At 36.7% G+C, this 20,818-nt stretch overlaps 1 protein-coding gene across 7 annotated transcripts in view; it reads left to right on the top strand.

The window, feature by feature from the left end:
* Positions 1-20,818, top strand: part of IPO11 (importin 11) — a 205,453-nt gene that overhangs the window by 104,039 nt on the left and 80,596 nt on the right. For all 7 annotated transcript variants that reach the window (XR_015148847.1, XM_086361893.1, XM_086361894.1 and 4 more), the window contains 3 exons: positions 3,862-3,938; positions 7,669-7,748; positions 8,172-8,252. Coding sequence is in view for 5 of the 7 variants with exons in the window: in XM_086361893.1 (XP_086218019.1) it covers positions 3,862-3,938; positions 7,669-7,748; positions 8,172-8,252 (238 nt within the window). In the remaining 2 variants the exon portion in view is untranslated. The remainder of the gene's footprint in view (positions 1-3,861; positions 3,939-7,668; positions 7,749-8,171; positions 8,253-20,818) is intronic.

A 20,818-nucleotide genomic window follows, 5' to 3' on the forward strand; every position in this document is an offset into this window, starting at 1 on the left:
TGGCAAGTTGTTTGAGAGCTTCGACTATGAAAAGGATGTTGAAGTTGGGCAACAGTTGGCCAGTGTAGGAATGAAGATCTGGAGGTATGATGAGGCTTGAGAGAGTGAGATAATTGAGGGAGGCAAGAAGGGATGGGATTCAGCGTGAATGGAGGGGTTGATTTTTTTTTTTTTTTTTTTTCCTCCTTTAGATAGCAGGGATAGTTCATCTATTTTAACTGGAGACAGAGAGATTTTTGTATTGTAGTAGAATAAGATGGGAGGATATTCCATCTCATAACTTCTATTTTCTCAACAAAATATGAAGGATAGTCATCAACTGAGTGTTACAGGCTGGAATGGGAGTATTTAATAAGATGAGAAAGATTTGTGGGGACAAAAGTATAAAACAGTTACCTTGGGGAATAGAAATTTGAACTGATAGGGAGGTGCAAGTTGTTATTTGTTATATGCACAGTGAAATTCTTCAGATTGATCATGTGATTTTTTTTTTTCCCTCATAACTTCTTTGACCCAACATTGTTATTTTTTTGCTGATATTAAAGTAAATGATTTAGGCCTGGATTTATTGCATTGTAAATACAACATACCACTTGTACAAGTTTTTTAAACTTAATTTGAATTTTAATGACTTATTATAGTAATATGTGCACATAAATAGTAATAATAGTATTGAAGATGCAGACTTTCATGAATATCTATGATATCTATTCTTTTTAACTTGTAGATTGTTTGTTCACATTATTTTGGTTTTTTATCCTGACACTGATCTGTTAAAATATCCCATTCAGTTTTCTTCATGTGAGTGCCCCTGTTCATTTCTAGCATTTTTGAACTGTAAGTTAAACAAGATATTCACTGCACAAAATTTTGATACTTTTGTATAGTGTTATAAGATTTAAGAAATAAAATATATTTAAAATTTTTTGTGAAGTAACGTGATGTATGTTTAAATTCTTTTGCATTTAAATTTAATCTTATATTAATATTGTATGGTTTGTTTCATTTAGATTAAAAATTTTTTTATTTTATTTTTGGCTTGCTGAATCTTTGTTGCTGCATGGGCTTTTTTCTAGTTGAGGTGAGTTGGGGCTGCTCTGTAGTTGGAGTAGGCGGGCTTCTCACTGAAGGTGGCTTCTCTTGTTGCGGAGCACAGGCTCTGGGGCACACAGGCTTCGGTAGTTGCAGCTCCCAGGCTCCAGAGCACAGGCTCAATAGTTGTGGAGCAAGGAACACAAATAGTTGTTCCTTGGCATGGGGGGTCTTCCCGGATCAGGGATCAAACCCATGTTTCCTGCATTGGCAGGCAGATTCTTTACCACTAAGCCACCAGGGAAGCCCTGTTTTGTTTAGATGTGACTTAACTATCTATGTTCATCTTTTACATTTTAGCTTTTTTATTTGAAATTTAGTTATGTTCCTATACAGAGCAAATTTTTAAATTTTGTATTTTAACCTAACCAGGGATGCTTTACTTCAAAAGAATTTTTATAGTCATATGTTTATTTGTTGAATTGATATATCTTTTTACTTTATGCCCTCTCTTTTGTACATTTTTTGGAAGGTTAACATTAAGTTTTAATTTCTCTATGCAAAGATATAGGTACATATATTTTTGTCTAATTATTTATCAAAGTAGTTAACTTTTCCTTTTCCTTGATGGTAAAGAATTTAGTGTTTTGACTTTTTCTTACTTCCTCTCCTTTCCAAGTCTTTATTTTTTAATATGAAATTATAAACCATGTAATTTTATTTTTAAGTAGTTTCAATTCTTCAAATCTTTTCCCTCTTTGGAATAGCATGGTTTATACTATGGAAACTACCACAGGAAGTGAGAGTGACAGTGACTTGAGTGGCGTTTTACTAAAGTAATGATAGTGGAAGGGAAAGAACAAGCTTCAGACACTCTTTTTTGGATCTCTTGAGTACGAGTGTTTTTAAACATCTTCCAGCATTTAGAATATGCCCTCCAATGTTTTTCTCAGTGAAACCTCAGGACTGGAGTGGAGTTTTTCTTTTGGTTCATGGTTATTTTAAAGATGAATAGGATTTTTTTTTTAAGCTTACTTGATATTTTATTCTTTAAAAATGAAATCCTGTTGTTGTTGTTTTTAAACTGGTTTTTTATTAACATATAGTTGATTTACAATGTTGTGTTAATATCTTCCATACACTAGAGTGACTCAGTTATACACATACATACAGTCTTTTTTATATTCTTTTCCATTATGGTTTATCCCAGGATGTTGAATATAGTTCCCTGTGCTGTGCAGTAGGACCTGTTTATCCGTTCCGTATGTAATAGCTTGCGTCTACTAACCCCAGATTCCCAGTGCATTTGCCTCCTCTCTCCCTCCCGCTTGGGAACCACAAGCCTGTTCTCTGTGTCTGAGTCTATTTCTATTTGTAGATAGGTTTATTTGTACCATATTTTAGATTCCATGTGTAAATGGTATCATATGGTATTTGTCTTTCTCTTTCAAATCCTGTTCCTATTGATCAAGGTAAGGTGTCCAAAGGCATCACTCCTTGTGCTGTTGAGAAGTACTTCATTTGGGGGTACCTGGTTTTCCCTGTGTAATCCCCTGCCTAGATTATCTGATTTTGTCATTTAACATTTGTGAAGTCTTTCGTAGACACAAAATAATATGGGGGTCATGTTGTTTATAATTATTTGTAACTTACATAAAATGAAAACTCATTTTCCATACTCTGGGTAAGAAATAGAAGAGTGAGACTGTCTGTGAAGCCAGTGTTATGGCAAGTTTGTTCTATGCTGGGGTAACCCACTGTACCAGTTTTTTTGTTTTCATTTCTTGATTTTCTTTCTTGTGTTTTTATATTTTTAAAATCACATACATGTGTGTATCTCTAACCAGTATATTTTAACTTTTTATGAATTGTATCATGTATGTTCTAACTTGGTTCTTTTGCTTCCTGTTTTAAGATAGATCTATAGTGATGAGCCTAATGGTGTGACTGTAATGATTCACTTACTCATTTGCCACTTTGTTTGATGTTCAAATAATGCAACTCTGAACATTCTTGTGCATGACTCCTAGAGCAAATGTGTAAGACCGTATGCCCTAGTATACATTTCTGCCTAGAAACAGTTCCAGGTCATAGCTATATGCACATATCCATATTCAGTATTACTGGATAGTAGCGGTTTCCCTAAGTGATTATATCAACTTGCATTGCTGTCAGCACTGTGCAAGTTAGTGTTTTATCGCTTTGACAGTACATGGTATGTCACACTTAATATTTTGCTGATTGATGGGGTAAAATTGTACCTTGTTTTGGTTATAATTTGTATTTTCTTAATTACTAGTTACATATCTTTATATATTTTATAGTCGGGTTTATTGTCAACCATTGTATCTTGTGTGAAATATTTGTTCATGTGTTCTGTCCATTTTTCTCTTGACTTTTTAAAAAAATATCATTCCCTTGTTAAGCATATCTATTGAAAACAATCTTCTCCCAGTATGTAACTTTTATGTTTTAACTTTTTTGAGACAGCTTTTGGTACATAATAGTTGTTAACTTTAGTGTAGTTATTAGTCTTTTTCTAGACTTTTTCTAATCTAATGCCATAAAAATCTTCTGACCTCTTGTAAAACCTGACTTTTCTCATATAAATCCTGAAATTAATTTCTGTATTTTGTATGGAGGAGAGGTTTGGTGTCTCACCACAAAAGACTGAGTAGTCCCTTTTTAAAAAAAAATTTTTTTCTGTATTGTCTATTTTGCTTTCTTCCTTTAAATGGGACAGTTTTTGAAATACTTCAGTTGTATTGTTAATAGTTTTAAAGGCTGTGGAAGGTGATTTAATCATCTTTCTTTACCCCTGCTTCCTAGGTTAGTGACTTTGGAAAACAGCCCATGTATTACACCAGAGTTGCTTCGTATATTTCAGAATATGTCACCACTTCTAGGTAAGTTTTAAAGCATAAAATTACTACTGTTCTACAGGCAGCTGTAAATTATACCTTCCATTTTTAATAAACCCTTGATTTTAAGAAATAAGTTGGGTAGTATTTTAATAGTTTCAGAATTTTTTTCCTACAGTATAACTTTTTAGAACTATTTCTGTGTATTAAAGAGCAAACACTAAATTTACTTAATTGAAAAAGTCGTTTCATGCTATCAGTTGTTCATAAATGAGCTCTATACATACTTCTGATTTAGCTAAGGAACCACCAAAATAAAGATTATTACATATTAGAAAAGAACTTATTGTTCGTTGAGGTATTATTTATGTATGGGCTTGAAATAAGGAAGCTTAATTTTCTTTTTTAAAAGTTCTTTATTCATTCAGGTCAGGGTTAGTTGTTGGGTCTTAGATGCACACACAGGGGCTCCACTGTGTGATTTTCATCGCGTCTTCGGGATCTTTTGTTGTGGCACATGGACTCTCTAGTTGTGGCGCGTAAGCTTAGTTGCCCTGAGACCTGTGGGATCTTAGTTCCCTGACCAGGGACTGAACTCTTTGCCTCTGCATTGCAAGGTGGATTCTTAACCACTGGGCCACCAGGGAAGTCCCTGGAAGCTTAATGTTTTGAAGCAACACTTTTGACATGTGACATCAGAGAACTAGACACTGTGCTAGGGTTAGGCTCTTGAGTCTCTGTTAGCTACCATGGATGATAGGTAGTTTGATTCCTTTCTGAACGTGAACATGTATTCTGATGATACTTAACCATAGAAAGCCAATGCTTGTCTGCTACATATTGGCTACCATTCACAAGTATGTGATATCTTAAATTTACAAAAAATACTGTCTAGAGAAGTTATTTTGTGTGTAATTTTTACCAGTGCAGATTCACATTTAACTTGTATAGACTATTTAAGAGTTGTATATAGTGCTATTTACTGGCCTTTTGATTCTTTTTCAGTCTGCCGACTACTGCTATTTAAAAACATTGTTTATTTACAAAATGTAAAAACTGTTTATGTTTATTCCATTCAGAGTTCCCAATCTTTAATACTTACCCACGGAGCGTCTTTTAACTCCTTTCTTTTCGGGAATATACTGCATTGTAAGACATTTAATAGCATCCTCACAACCCACTGGATGCTAGTTTTCACAGCCAGAGTTTCCAGACATGGCCACATGTCCCCTAGAGGGCAAAATTGCCCATGGTTGAGAACATTTGAATTAAATTATTCACAGTCTGAAAATAAATGCAGGTCTATTGCATGGTCATCTCCTCTTGATACTTGGACCAGACAATAACTATTTTTTAATCAGAGTTTTACTAGGAACTCATAGATAACAATGAACAGTGTTCAATATACTTTAAGATAAATTTATTAATTTTAGGGGTATTTTTTTACTATTACTATGTAGTATTTGTTTAAGATAGCATTCCTTAGTATAAGCTGTACTTGGCATGATGGAGGCATGGAAAACAGTATAAAGTGACCTAATTGCTCTTTGCTTGTATACATTAATCTAGAAATAGCTTTTAAAGTATCTGTGAGAAGAGATGGGAACTGTGGTTTTCAAAATCAAATCTTTTTTAAATATTGTTTTCTTCTTCATAGACGTTGGTAAAATTTTAGATGGCAGTGATTTAGAAATTGTATTTGGTGACATACCCAGAATGTAATCATTCTGAATTTTTACTAAAGTGTAGACCCTTCTGCTATATTTATCACGGAGGTTGCCAAGTAGTTTTCTGTTCATTGTTTGTCTGTTAAACAGTGTGTCCAAGTTCAGACTTTACTGGACTTGCTCCTTAAGGAGAAAAGGACAGTGTGAAGTTTTCATAAGGATGACTTTATCCAATATAATTGTCTATTCTTTTATCCTGACATTTTGTCTTCTGTTGTGAAATGGCTTCCCTGGTGGCTCAGATAGTAAAGAATCTGGCTGCAATGCAGGAGACCCGGGTTCGATTACTGGGCCCGTAGATCCCTGGAAAAGGCATTGGCAAACCACTCCAGTGTTCTTGCCCATGGACTGAGGAGCCTGGCAGGCTATAGTCCATGGGCTTGCCAAGAGCCCACGACTGAGATACTAACACTTTCGTATATTTAGGTGACAGCCTTTGTTATTTCTGTCTTTGATTAGCATGGTAACGAGTTGGTTAGTCTCTGTCCCCTCTACATTCTCATTTTAACTGATATGTTAAATCCTAGAATATACAAAATAATTCCTTTGAAACGTTTTGAATTTGGGTTATGTTTTTCATCTACTGGGGAAATATACGGGTGGGTTCAGTTCAGTTGCTTCGTCATGTCCAACTCTTTGCGACCCCATGGACTGTAGCAAACTAGGCTTCTCAGTCTATCACCGACTCCCAGAGCTTGCTTAAACTCATGTCCAAGGAGTAAGTGATGCCATCCAACCATCTCATCCTCTGTTGTCCCCTTCTTCTCCTGCCTTCAATCTTTCCCAGCATCAGGATCTTTCCCAATGAGTCAGTTCTTAACAGACAAACCAAGTATTGTAGTTTCAGCTGTAGCATCAGTCCTTCCAATGTATATTCAGGACTGATTTCCTTTAAGATTGACTGGTTGGATCTCCTTGCAGTCCAAGGGACTCTCAAGAGTCTTCTCCAACACCACAGTTCAAAAGCATCAATTCTTTGGCATTCAGCTTTCTTTATAGTCCAACTCTTAACATCTATACATGAGTACTGGAAAAACCGTAGCTTTGACTAGATGGATCTTTGTTGGCAAAGATACATCTCTGCTTTTTAATATGTTCTCTAGGTTGGTCATAGCTTTTCTTCCAAGGAGCAACCGTCTTTTATGGGTCATTCTCATCTAAATAGAATACCTTCTCACTTTGCTAGGATATGAGTTAGATAAGAACCCAGAGCCTACACTTTTGCCAGGAAACATTTTTCAGTCTGTCCTATTGGAAGTGCATATGATTTCTAAAATAGTAGCAATACAAAATGAAAAGTTTTGGATATAGATGATATTTTGGAATCATGTTTTGATTTGTATAATTAATACATATAATCTATATTCTGTTCTCTCATTATTGTTTGTGATAAGACATGTAAAATAGCACTGCGTATACATTTGATCATACTCAATTTTAACAAAATGGTTTTTTGCTTTGCACTTTGAAAGGAATACCTAAAAGCAATATTATTTTCCTATACTATTCTGGTAATAATACTTTTAAGAACATTTTCTATGTGTAGGTTTTTCACGGGGGAGTGGATTTGAATAACAAAGCCCAAGAGTTGGGAATTATAATTTTCAAAGTATAACAGGCACTCTTTTAAGTAGGGTTACATGTTCAATGCCAGCACAGTAGACACTCAGTAAATGCTTATTGAATGAACCCATTTAAGCAGATGTCATAATATGATGATAAAATGATTCAGTTGCATGCAGTTTGTCATGCTGGTACTAGAAATTTAATTTGAAATGAAAGGTTGGATTATGTAGTTATTTTCTGAAAGGAAAGAAAAGGGAGCTTAGTATTTTCTAAGTTGTTTTAAGTAATGGGAGGTATATGGAAAGCTTTAAGTTACAGGTTAATGCCAGTTTTTATATAGATATTGATATACTAGCAGTCAGAATAGCATTCAGAAAAGATTTATAAAGAAGGGCATGTAGCTTAGCTTTAAATGAATTGCTTCATTTAAACTGATTTGGAACAATTAATTAATTTGTTCTTTATTATTATTATTTTGGCAGAACTAAGTTCAGAAAGTGTCAGAACCTGCTTTAAGATCATCAATGGTTATATCTTTTTATCATCAACTGAATTTTTACAGGTATGTTGTAGCTTTTGCATTGTTAGAATTTATATAGTTATTATTTGATTGTTTCCTCTTTGAAATCAGAAATCTTATTTTCAAGCTTTTTCAAAGTATAAAAGATTGACTTATTACTTTGATTGGGGGGATCATCATAAGCACTGCCCACTGCAAAGGTGATGCAGTTCCATGAATTACATTATTTAACACAAAATATGCTCTACATATAAATATATCCTTACATTACTACAAAAATCAGAATAGGAGTAAATTGTATTTTTATTTCTTAAACTTTTCCTACAGAGTTTTAATTGAAATTTTATATACTGAGAGCTCTAGTATCTAATATTCAAATAGATTGAGTCCCAAATTCAATATTACGCCTTTTTTGATATTGCAGATATATTCATATGTATAATTTGACTTTTCATTGCATTTCAGACCTATGCAGTAGGTCTATGTCAGTCCTTTTGTGAACTACTAAAGGAAATTACTACAGATGGTCAAGTTCAAGTGCTGAAGGTACTGTCATCTTTCTGATGAATATTGTTGTAAGTTTTCCGTCTGTATTTTGTGAGATTGGACCTTCAATTGGCTTTGGATGATTGACAAGAAAGGGAAGAGTAATTCTGGACAGAGTATTTTCTTTTAGCAGTATTAAATTGGTGTTAATACTTCTGGACTAGAGATCAGAAATCTGATTGTGCATATAAGTCACCTGAAGATGTTGTTAAAATGCACATTTCACATTTCTAACAAAGTGTCTGCTGATGAGTCCCCAAAGTCTCCCCCGCCCCTATCTTGAGACTTCACCTTGTATAATAAGCGTTTAAAAACTTATAAATTACCCAAAGGGTGGTGACGTCTGATACTTCTCACCTGTCCAGTTTGTTCACCTGCTTTTGGGACACAGTATCCCACTATAATTTGGCACTTTTAATTTGGATTGCCTATTGAATTTAGAGTACCAAGCTCGTATGAATTGTTTATAACAAAGAACCAGTGTTGCATCATTGCATTGTATACCTGAAGCCGATATAGTGTAATATGTCAGTTATATCCCCATTTAAAAAAAAAAACTTGATAGGCTATGAGTTTATTTTTATGCATTATATCTTTATGGAATCACTATATCTCTATATATTGTATATAGTTTGTATAATTAAGAACAGGCTCGAGTTATCTATACATCTACATATTAAAGATATAAATTGTATCAAATGTATATACTTAGATATAAATATTTTAAATATATGTTAATATATCTTTACATGTATATATGTGGTTCCTATACACTTACTTTGTATGGAACTTTCTGAGAAGGTGTTCTTGTTAAAAGCATCTATTTTTTGTTTCTAATTTCTTAGCTATGTTTTAAGTCAGATATGAGAGCTGATTAGGTGAAGTGTTATTATAGCGTAGCCAAGTAGCATTTTTTGTGTGTGAAAGTCCTGGCTTTAGATCCTAAAAGCTATTTGATTTCCTCCCAGTGAAATGAAAATGTGCTTTCCCAAAAAGGTTCGTTGTTAGAAATGCATTAACCACAGTAATCAAAGCAGCAATCCATAGTATATTTCGGGAAACTAAGTGGGTATTAGTTTGTATAGATAGTAAAGTCTTCTTTCATATTAACCAACCACTGGAACATATTCAAGCATCACACTGTTTAATGTTCTGTTCTTCAGACATTTATTATACACTTATATGCTCGTATAATGCTGCAGATATCTGTGTTAATATGCATGTTAATTTGATTTTCAAATGGCTGCATTTAGTATCGCTGCTGATTATTCAGTTTCACCATGTGGGTCAGTCCAGTTCAGTCACTCAGTCATGTCCAACTCTTTGTGACCCCATGGACTGCAGCACGCCAGGCCTCCCTGTCCATCACTAACTCCTGGAGCTTACTCAGACTTGGGTCCATCGAGTTGGTGATGCCATCCAACCATCTCATCCTCTGCCGTCCCCTTCTCCTCCAGCCTTAAATCTTTCCCAGCATCAGGGTCTTTCCCAATGAGTCAGTTCTTCTCATCAGGTGGCCAGAGTATTGGAGTTTCAGCTTCAGCATCAGTCCTTCCAATGAATACCCAGGACTGATCTCCTTTAGGATGAACTGGTTGGATCTCCTTGCAGTCCCAGGGACTCTCAAGAGTCTTCTCCAACACCACAGTTCAAAAGCATCAATTCTTCAGCGCTCAGCTTTCTTCATAGTCCAACTCTCACATCCATACACGACTACTGGAAAAACCATAGCCTTGACTAGATGAACCTTTGTTGTCAAAGTAATATCTCTGCTTTTTAATATGATGTCTAGATTGGTCATAACTTTCCTTCCATGGAGCAAGCGTCTTTTTATTTCATGTTTGCAATCACCATCTGCAGTGATTTTGGAGCCCAAAAATAAAGTCTGACACTGCTTCCACTGTTTCCCCATCTATTTCCCATGAAGTGATGGGACCAGATGCCATGATCTTCGTTTTCTGAATGTTGAGCTGTAAGCCAACTTTTTCACTGTCCTCTTTCACTTTCATCAAGAGGCTTTTTAGTTCATCTTCACTTTCTGCCATAAGGGTGGTATCATCTGCATATCTGAGGTTATTGATATTTCTCCTAGCAATCTTGACTCCAGTTTGTGCTTCATCCAGCCCAGCGTTTTTCATGACGTACTCTGCATAGAAGTTAAATAAGCAGAGTGACAATATACAGCCTTGACGTACTCCTTTCTGGATTTGGAACCAGCCTATTGTTCCATGTCCAGTTCTAACTGTTGCTTCTTGACCTGCATATAGGTTTCTCAAGAGGCAGGTCAGGGGGTCTGGTATTCCCATCTCTTTCAGAATTTTACACAGTTTGTTGTGATCCACAGAGTCAAAGGTATTGGCGTAGTCAATAAAGCAGAAATAGATGTTTTTCTGGAACTCTCTTGCTTTTTTGATGATCCAGTGGATGTTGGCAATTTGATCTCTGGTTCCTCTGCTTTTTCTAAATCCAGCTTGAACATCTAGAAGTTCAGAGTTTATGTACTGTTGAAGCCTGGCTTGGAGAATATTGAGCATTAATTTGTTAGCATGTGAGATGAGTGCGGTAGTTTGAGCATACTTTGTCATTGTCTTTCATTGGTATTGGAATGAAAACTGACCTTTTCCAGTCCTGTGGCACTGCTGAGTTTTCCGAATTTGCTGACATATTGAGTGCAACACTTTCACAGCATCATCGTATACGATTTGAAATAGCTCAACTGGAATTCCATCACTTCCACTAGCTTTGTTCTTAGTGATGCTGCTTCCTAAGAGCCACTTGACTTTGCATTCCAGAATGTTTGGCTCTAGGTGAGTGATCACACCATTGTGATTATCTGGATCATGAAGATCTTTTTTGTATAGTTGATCTGTGTATTCTTGCTACCTCTTCTTAATATTTTCTGCTTCTGTTAGGTTCATACCATTTCTGTCCTTTATTGTGCCCGTCTTTGCATGAAAAGTTCCCTTGGTATCTCTGATTTTCTTGAAGAGATCTCTAGTCTTTCCCATTCTATTGTTTTCCTCTATTTCTTTTCACTGATCACTGAGGAAGGCATTCTTATCTCTCTTTGCTATTCTTTGGAACTCTGCTTTCAAATGGGTATATATTTCCTTTTCTCCTTTGCCTTTCACTTCTCTTCTTTTCACAGCTATTTGTAAGGCCTCCTCAGACAACCATTTTGTCTTTTTCTTGGGGATGGTCTTTATCACTGCCTCCTGTAGAATGTCATGAATCTCTGTCCATAGTTCTTCAGGCACCCTGTCTGTTAGATCTAATCCCTTCAGTCTATTTGTCACTTCCTCATATAAGTGATTTGATTTAGGTCATACCTGAATGGTCTAGTGGTTTTCCCTACTTTCTTCAATTTAAGTCTGAATTTGGCAATAAGGAGTTCATGATCTGAGCCACAGTCAGCTCCTGGTCTTGTTTTTGCTGACTGTGTAGAGCTTCTCTGTCTTTGGCTGCAAAGAATATAATCAGCCTGATTTTGGTGTTGACCATCTGGTGATGTCCACATGCAGAGTCTTCTCTTGTGTTGTTGGAAGAGGGTGTTTACTATGACCAGTGTGTTCTCTTGGCAAAACTTTATTAGCCTTTGCCCTGCTTCATTCTATACTCAGAGGCCAAATTGCCTGTTACTCCAGGTATTTCTTGACTTCCTACTTTTGCATTCCAGTCCCCTATAATGATGGAGAAGGCAATGGCACCCCACTCCAGTACTCTTGCTTGGAAAATCCCCATGGATGGAGGAGCCTGGTAGGCTGCAGTCCATGGGGTTGCTAAGATTCGGACATGACTGAGTGACTTCACTTTCACTTTTCACTTTCATGCATTGGAGAAGGAAATGGCAACTCCACTGTTCTTGTCTGGAGAATCCCAGGGATGGGGTAGCCTGATGGGCTTCTGTCTATGGGGTCGCACAGAGTTGGATACGACTGAAGTGACTTAGCAGCAATAGCAGCCCCTATAATGGAAAGGACTCTTTTCGGGTGTTAGTTCTAGAAGGTCTTGTAGGTCTTCATAGAGCCATTCAATTTCAGCTTCACCTGACCGTGTGATTCAGGTGTCAGCAAACTTTTGTATAGTACATGTTTTAGGTTTTGTGGGCCATAGCGTTTTTGTCTCAAGTGTTTATTTCTGTTGTTGTCGATTGAAGCAGGCATAGACTACATGTATCCAACAGAATCATGCAGTTGTTTGGATCTGGCCCAGCAGCATTGTCTGCCACCCCCTGGTGTTGATCTTCAGTGCATTCTTCTAGGCACACGTGATAGGGAAACCACAGTTTCTGCTCTTGAGCAGTCATTCTTTTGGGGTTGGAAGCTGGTAAACAGTTAGCCCATATTTACTGTGTTACATAGTTTTAGATTAGAGGTGTCTCCGATTACCTGGTGAACTTTTTGTAAATTTGAGTACGACATAAGATGTTAGGATTTCTTTTTAAAAAGTTCCCCAGGTGATTTTCATGAACACTTTCTACTATTAGACGTTGCTATCTGTTTGCTTTATGTTCCTCTGGGAGTATAGAAGTGATCTTCCAACCCAGCATTTTGTAGAGAACATTTTTCAGAGAGAGGGAGTTGAGATGGGAGCTGAGTCTTAACTGTTTGGTAGGGTTAGGGTTGCCGATAAAACATAGTATTTCATTTGCTAAATCTGGCAGTCCTAGCAGGGTGAATTAGATTAATACAGTGTTAAATAGTGCAGAGAAGTGAACAAGAACAGAGGGACTATTGTGAGAATTATCTGTTGAGGGTGGGGATAATGGTGTTATTTAAAACCTTTAGTATCTGTAAATTGGAGAGGTTCATATGCCAAATTACTGAAGTGTTAAATTGTAAAGCGATGAGAAAATGATGATATCATTAAGAATGATATTTGTTTCCTAGGGCTAGCATAACAAAGTACCGCAATCTGAGTGGTTTATAACAACAGGAACTAATCTATAGTATTTATAGTGATTATCTCTCTCACAGAGTTCTAGAAACTAGAAGTCGGAAATCAAGGTGTCGGTAGGGCTACCCTGTCTCTGAGGACTCTAGAGGAAAATCTGTTCCATGCCTTTTTCTTAGCTTCTGGTAGTTAGCAGCAATTTCTGACTTCCTTCGCTTAAATATGCGTCACTCCAGTCTTTGCCTCAGTTGTCACATGACCTTCTCCTTATATCTCTGTCTTCTCTTCTTATAAGGACACCAGTCATAATGGGTTAGGTGTGTGTTACTCACTCAGTCATGTCAAACTCTTGCAACCCCACGGACTGTATTCTGCCAGAGTCCTCTGTCCGTGGGATTTCCCAGGCAAGAATACTGGAGTGGGTTGCCAGTTCCTTCTCAAGCTTCTTGATGCAGGGATCGAACCTGGGTGTCCCCCATTGCAGGCAGATTCTTTACCCTCTGAACCACCAGGGATGGGGCCTATCCTAATTACTCCATCTTAATTATACCTGCAAAGATCTTCCCGGCTCTCCTGAATTGGCAGACTGACTCCCCCAACCAAGCCACCCGGGAGGCCCCTCAGTATTCATTCTTAAATGAATTCTATCTTGTTGCTATTTAAGAATGATTCAGTCAAAGTGTCATCGTAGACTTCTGAGGGATTTCTTGCAGAAAGGCTTTTAACAAGGCTTGAAATAAAATGTTCTTTGGTTAATTCTGATTTTTCCCAGAAAGATTTTTTATCTAACCCATTACATTCTTCAGCACACTCTCTTATTTGACATTTTATGTTTGAAATCACAATGGAAACTTAAATCCAAAATCATAGTATTGTAAGCTAGGAAGTGGGCAAATATAGAATGAAAATACAGCAGAACTCTTTGGTTTTAATTTCATAGGTTCTTTGGTTTCTTTTTTAGAGTAGGGGATAAAGGGTGGGAGTATAGGCCCTTGTTCCTGAGAAGCTTGTGCTGTGACGTAAGAGTAATAATCTGTGTGTGACTTGTCTTGACCCCAGATACTTGAGGCTTGTTTCCTACCATGTGTCTATCAACCTCACTTCTAATTTCAAAGTATTCTAGCCCTAAAGCTTACAAGCCAAGTAACATTTGTCCTGTTGTTCGCTAAAATGTTGTTGTGAATTTTTATTGCATTTACGCTCTTACCAAACTGATAATGTTGAGGAACTTCCATCTGTCTTATAGAATTTCAGCTTCATCTTTTGCCTCAGTGATAGTTTCTTTTCTGAAAGTAGCGATACAAGGAATGGATACTTGGAACTTAATTCTGTTTGAGAAATAACTGATTGGCAATGTGGGAGTGATAGAAATTTGAGAGAAAGTTGCCTTGTCATTTTGCTGTTGCCTTTGTAGATTTTTCAGTGTGTGATTTATCTTTCTCTTCTTGACTGTAAGCTTTTCCATGAGCCTAAGTTTAGTAAATAATAACTGCATGTGGAATGTTATTTTCTCCTTGACCTCTGTCTTGGTTTTGTACACCCAGCTCTGCTACTTACACATTCTTGAGTACATTCTGGACTTAAATTCTCATATTTATTATAAAAGCTGTTATACTATATGATTTTAATAATCTGTAATTACCATTATCTGAAATTCTTGTGTTAAAGTATAATCTATAAATTCTAACTGATGAAAAACTTAGAATTTTTCTTACATTTAAACACCTACCAGAAAAAATTTAAATGGATTTTTCCTCCTGCTTTTCTGCAATATTATTAGTAAAGTAATTGTTGAAAGACAGCTTGTTCATCATACAGAATGAGATTGTGAAATTTATTTAAAAATGAGGCAAGTTTTTAGGATATGTCCTAAGAGGAATATTTTCTCTTACTATTTAAGTTATATTCTTGATGTAGTATAACTTAGCAGATGACTTAAGCAAAACTGTTACAATTAGAATATTGTCTCTGCTACCTCACAGCTGGGTGAGGTGAGCAAGTTAATCTCTAATCTTCAATTTTGATCTGTCAAATAAGGATAAAAACTTTACCTACTTCCTAGGGTTGAGGTAAGGATTGCATAACCTTATATGTATAGGCCACTTAAAACATTGCCTATCATATACTCAGCCAGTACAAGTGTTCAGATCAGATTTGATCAGACAGTCACTCAGTCGTGTCCGACTCTTTGCGACCCCATGAATCGCAGCACGCCAGGCCTCCCTGTCCATCACCAACTCCCGGAGTTCACTCAAACTCACGTCCATCGAGTCAGTGATGCCATCCAGCCATCTCATCCTCTGTCGTCCCCTTCTCCTCTTGCCCCCAATCCCTCCCAGCATCAGAGTCTTTTCCAATGAGTCAACTCTTGGCATGAGGTGGCCAAAGTACTGGAGTTTCAGCTTTAGCATCATTCCTTGCAAAGAAATCCCAGGGCTGATCTCCTTCAGAATGGACTGGTTGGATCTCCTTGCAGTCCAAGGGACTCTCAAGAGTCTTCTCCAACACCACAGTTCAAAAGCATCAATTCTTCGGCGTTTAGCCTTCTTCACAGTCTAACTCTCACATCCATACATGACCACAGGAAAAACCATAGCCTTGACTAGACGAACCTTTGTTGGCAAAGTAACGTCTCTGCTTTTGAATATGCTATCTAGGTTGGTCATAACTTTCCTTCCAAGGAGTAAGCGTCTTTTAATTTCATGGCTGCAGTCACCATCTGTAGTGATTTTGGAACCCAGAAAAATAAAGTCTGACACTGTTTCCACTGTTTCCCCATCTATTTGCCATGCAGTGATGGGACCGGATGCCATGATCTTCCTTTTCTGAATGTTGAGCTTTAAGCCAACGTTTTCACTCTCCACTTTCACCTTCATCAAGAGGCTTTTTCGTTCCTTTTCACTTTCTGCCATAAGGGTGGTGTCATCTGCATATCTGAGGTTATTGATATTTCTCCCGTCAATCTTGATTCCAGCTCGTGTTTCTTCCAGTCCAGCGTTTCTCATGATGTACTCTGCATATAAGTTAAATAAGCAGGGTGACAATATACAGCCTTGACGTACTCCTTTTCCTATTTGGAACCAGTCTGTTGTTCCATGTCCAGTTCTAACTGTTGCTTCCTGACCTGCATACAGATTTCTCAAGAGGCAGATCAGGTGGTCTGGTATTCCCATCTCTTTCAGAATTTTCCACAGTTGATTGTGATCCACACAGTCAAAGGCTTTGGCATGGTCAATAAAGCAGAAGTAGATGTTTTTCTGGAACTCTCTTGCTTTTTCCATGATCCAGCAGATATTGGCAATTTGATCTCTGGTTCCTCTGCCTTTTCTAAAACCAGCTTGAACATCAGGAAGTTCACGGTTCACATATTGCTGAAGCCTGGCTTGGAGAGTTTTGAGCATTACTTTACTAGCGTGTGAGATGAGTGCAATTGTGTGGTAGTTTGAGCATTCTTTGGCATTGCCTTTCTTTGGGATTGGAATGAAAACTGACCTTTTCCAGTCCTGTGGCCACTGCTGAGTTTTCCAAATTTGCTGGCATATTGAGTGCAGCACTTTCACAGCATCATCTTTCAGGATTTGAAATAGCTCAACTGGAATTCCATTACCTCCAGTAGCTTTGTTCATAGTGATGCTTTCTAATGCCCACTTGACTTCACATTCCAGGATGTCTGGCTCTAGGTCAGTGATCACACCATCATGATTATCTGGGTCGTGAAGATCTTTTTTGTATAGTTCTTCTGTGTATTCTTGCCACCTCTTCTTAATATCTTCTGCTTCTGTTAGGTCCATACCATTTCTGTCCTTTATGAGCCCATCTTTGCATGAAATGTTCCTTTGGAATCTCTGATTTTCTTGAAGAGATCTCTAGTCTTTCCCATTCTGTTGTTTTCCTCTATTTCTTTGCACTGATCGCTGAAGAAGGCTTTCTTATCTCTTCTTGCTATTCTTTGGAACTCTGCATTCAGATGTTTATATCTTTCCTTTTCTCCTTTGCTTTTCGCTTCTCTTCTTTTCACAGCTATTTGTAAGGCCTCCCCAGATAGCCAGTTTGCTTTTTTGCATTTCTTTTCCATGGCGATGGTCTTGATCCCTGTGTCCTGTACAGTGTCACAAACCTCATTCCATAGTTCATCAGGCACTCTATCTATCAGATCTAGGCCCTTAAATCTATTTCTCACTTCCACTGTATAATCATAAGGGATTTGATTTAGGTCATACCTGAATGGTCTAGTGGTTTTCCCTACTTTCTTCAATTTAAGTCTGAATTTGGCAGTAAGGAGTTCATGGTCTGAGCCACAGTCAGCTCCTGGTCTTGTTTTTGCCGACTGTATAGAGCTTCTCCATCTTTGGCTGCAAAGAATATAATCAATCTGATTTCGGTGTTGGCCATCTGGTGATGTCCATGTATAGAGTCTTCTCTTGTGTTGTTGGAAAAGGGTGTTTGTTATGACTAGTGCAAAACTCTATTAGTCTTTGCCCTGCTTCATTCCGTATTCCAAGGCCAAATTTGCCTGTTACTCCAGGTAAATTTATTGACTTCCTACTTTTGCATTCCAGTCCCCTATAATGAAAAGGACATCTTTTTTGGGTGTTAGTTCTAAAAGGTCTTAGAGGTCTTCATAGAACCGTTCAACTTCAGCTTCTTCAGCGTTACTGGTTGGGGCATAGACTTGGATTACTGTGATATCGAATGGTTTGCCTTGGAAACGAACAGAGATCATTCTGTTGTTTTTGAGATTGCATCCAAGTACTGCATTTCGGACTCTTTTGTTGACCATGATGGCTACTCCATTTCTTCTGAGGGATTCCTTGTCCGCAATAGTAGATATAATGGTCATCTGAGTTAAATTCACCCATTCCAGTCCATTTGAGTTCGCTGATTCCTAGAATGTCAACATTCACTCTTTCCATCTCTTGTTTGACCACTTCTAATTTGTCTTGATTCAGGGGATCATTAATAATATATAGATTCTTGAATTAAAAATTGCCAGTCTAATAACCTATGTTTAAGACTATTTTTAACTGTGAGGTACCATTTCACGCCAGTCAGAATGGCTGCTATCCAAAGTCTACAAGCAATAAATGATGAAGAGGGTGTGGAGAAAAGGGAACCCTCTTACACTGTTGGTGGGAATGCAAACTAGTACAGCCACTATGGAGAACAGTGTGGAGATTCCTTAAAAAACTGGAAATAGAACTACCTTATGATCCAGCAATCCCACTGCTGGGCATACACACTGAGGAAACCAGAATCGAAAGAGACACGTGTACCCCAATGTTCATCGCAGCACTGTTTATAATAACCAGGTCATGGAAGCAACCTAGATGCCCATCAGCAGATGAATGGATAAGAAAGTTGTGGTACATATACACAATGGAGTATTACTCAGCCATTTAAAAGAATACATTTGAATCAGTTCTAATGAGGTGGATGAAACTGGAGCCTATTATACAGAGTGAAGTAAGCCAGAAAGAAAAACACCAATACAGTATACTAACGCATATATATGGAATTTAGAAAGATGGTAATAATAACCCTGCATACGAGACAGCAAAAGAGACACCGATGTATAGAACAGTCTTATGGACTCTGTGGGAGAGGGAGAGGGTGGGATGATTTGGGAGAATGGCAGTGAAATATGTATAATATCATATATAAAACGAGTCACCAGTCCAGGTTCGATGCACAATACTGGATGCTTGGGGCTGGTGCACTGGGACGACCCAGAGGGATGGTATTCGGAGGGAGGAGGGAAGAGGGTTCAGGATGGGGAACACATGTATACCTGTGGCAGATTCATTTTGATATATGGCAAAACCAATACAATATTGTAAAGTTGAATAAAATAAAATTAAAAAAAAAACAAAAAAGCAAAAACAAACGAACAAAAAGACTATTTTTGTATAGCACTGCTGTAGCTAAACCTCATATTTGATTTGAAATCCTAGAAACTGAATTTAATTATTTATTAAATGGATGTTAGATACTAGACATATACTCATTATCACGAATTATTTGCATTTTTTATACAAAATAATATTTTAGAATAATGGTGCTGTTATGCTTGCACTTGAAAGCTGAGATAATGCTCAAAATTTTTTGCATTTTCCTATTCTCAGAGTTCCAATAAAATTACAATAGTTTTTAATATTAACTCATTTTTTCATTTTTTAATATCTCTCAGATGCTGTTTCTTAGTAGAGTATGCTATATAACATTTTTAATATATTTTTGACTAAATGTCACTGTTATACTACTTCTGACAGTATCTGGAAGTAGCTTCTTTGTTCTCTGAAGCAGAAAATTAGTATGTTATGAAAACTGGATAAAGAGGCAAGTATGCCTGCTTTAGGAGCAAAAATAGGCTTTATTGTATTCAATGAGTTGGGACAAATTATCTAGATGAATATAATTATATTCTAAAAATACACAAATTTTAATTAGCATTTTTTAAAATTTGAAATTTAACTCTATTGTATACACCAATTTGAGTTTAGAAATTCTCTTTTTTATCATGGTCTTATCAAGCAGTAGTGAGCCACATTGTTTTATTCACTGTGATAAGCCTTATTTAAGATGGCACACATATCTTTAAGGTATAATTTATTCTGTAATAACTACAGCTAATACTAGCATTTACTGTTTACTACACATTTCTGATCCTCACATAAACCTGTGATGATAGTACTGGTCTCTCCACCATTTTAACAGATGAGAAATTACATCACAAAGAAATAAATACCTTGTCCAGGGTCACCCAGCTAGTAAGTATTAGAACTGTGACATAAACATAGGCTTTCTGACTTCAGAATCTGTGCTCTTAATCACTTTGTATGCTGCGTAAGCCTAAATCCAGAAAATGATTTGAGTGTAAGGCACAAACTAAAAGCCTGCATTTTTCACAGGAACTATAAAAATAATCTGTTTCCAAACTGTATAATCGGAAAGGAGGTGGATTTCAGAAGTTATGTATGTAATAACAAAATGCTGATAAAAATAGTAATAGGGGGTTGGATGATAGGATAGGGGGTACTACAGCTTATTTAGCCACAGAGGAATACTGTGCAACCTTAGAAAGAAATGAAGACAACATCTATATACAGTTTCAGAGTGATTTGAGACTATAAGCAAAGAACAGAGTCCAGAGTTTTCCTGTATTTGAAGAGTGCACATAGATAGCAATGGAAAAATAAATCAAATTAATGAAAGTGGTTAAGTAGGGGAAAGAGGGGCAGAGAATGCAAACTGAGAATGCAAACTAAGTCTTTCAGAAAGTACATTTTGTACTTTAGGGGTTGGGGTCATAGAGACGTTTTACATGATTTAAAATAATAAAGTAAAAGCAGTTCTAAAGATTTTTTAAAAAGGAAACGTTTGAATCTAACTATTACTGTGTTAGTGGCATAAGTCATCTGAGAATATTTCAAGTAACTTTGATACACAGTATTTTATATGTATGTTCCTGGTGAGATATAATGTTAAAACAGAAGGAAACATAAGGAAATTATAAATTGCTTTCAGTATTGTTATCGTTATCAGTAAGATTGGTATTGTTATTTTGAAACCCATATGTGGATATTTTGTACATAACAGTAAGAAGCAGATAAGGTTATTTGAATATCATATTTTTCAATACAAGGGAAGAAGGATGGAACCATAAAATCAAAGAA

This window comes from Bos grunniens, chromosome 20, assembly GCF_055505025.1.
Source record: "Bos grunniens cultivar Pamir isolate PY7600 chromosome 20, Bosgru_T2T1.0, whole genome shotgun sequence".
Lineage (NCBI taxonomy): Eukaryota > Metazoa > Chordata > Mammalia > Artiodactyla > Bovidae > Bos > Bos grunniens.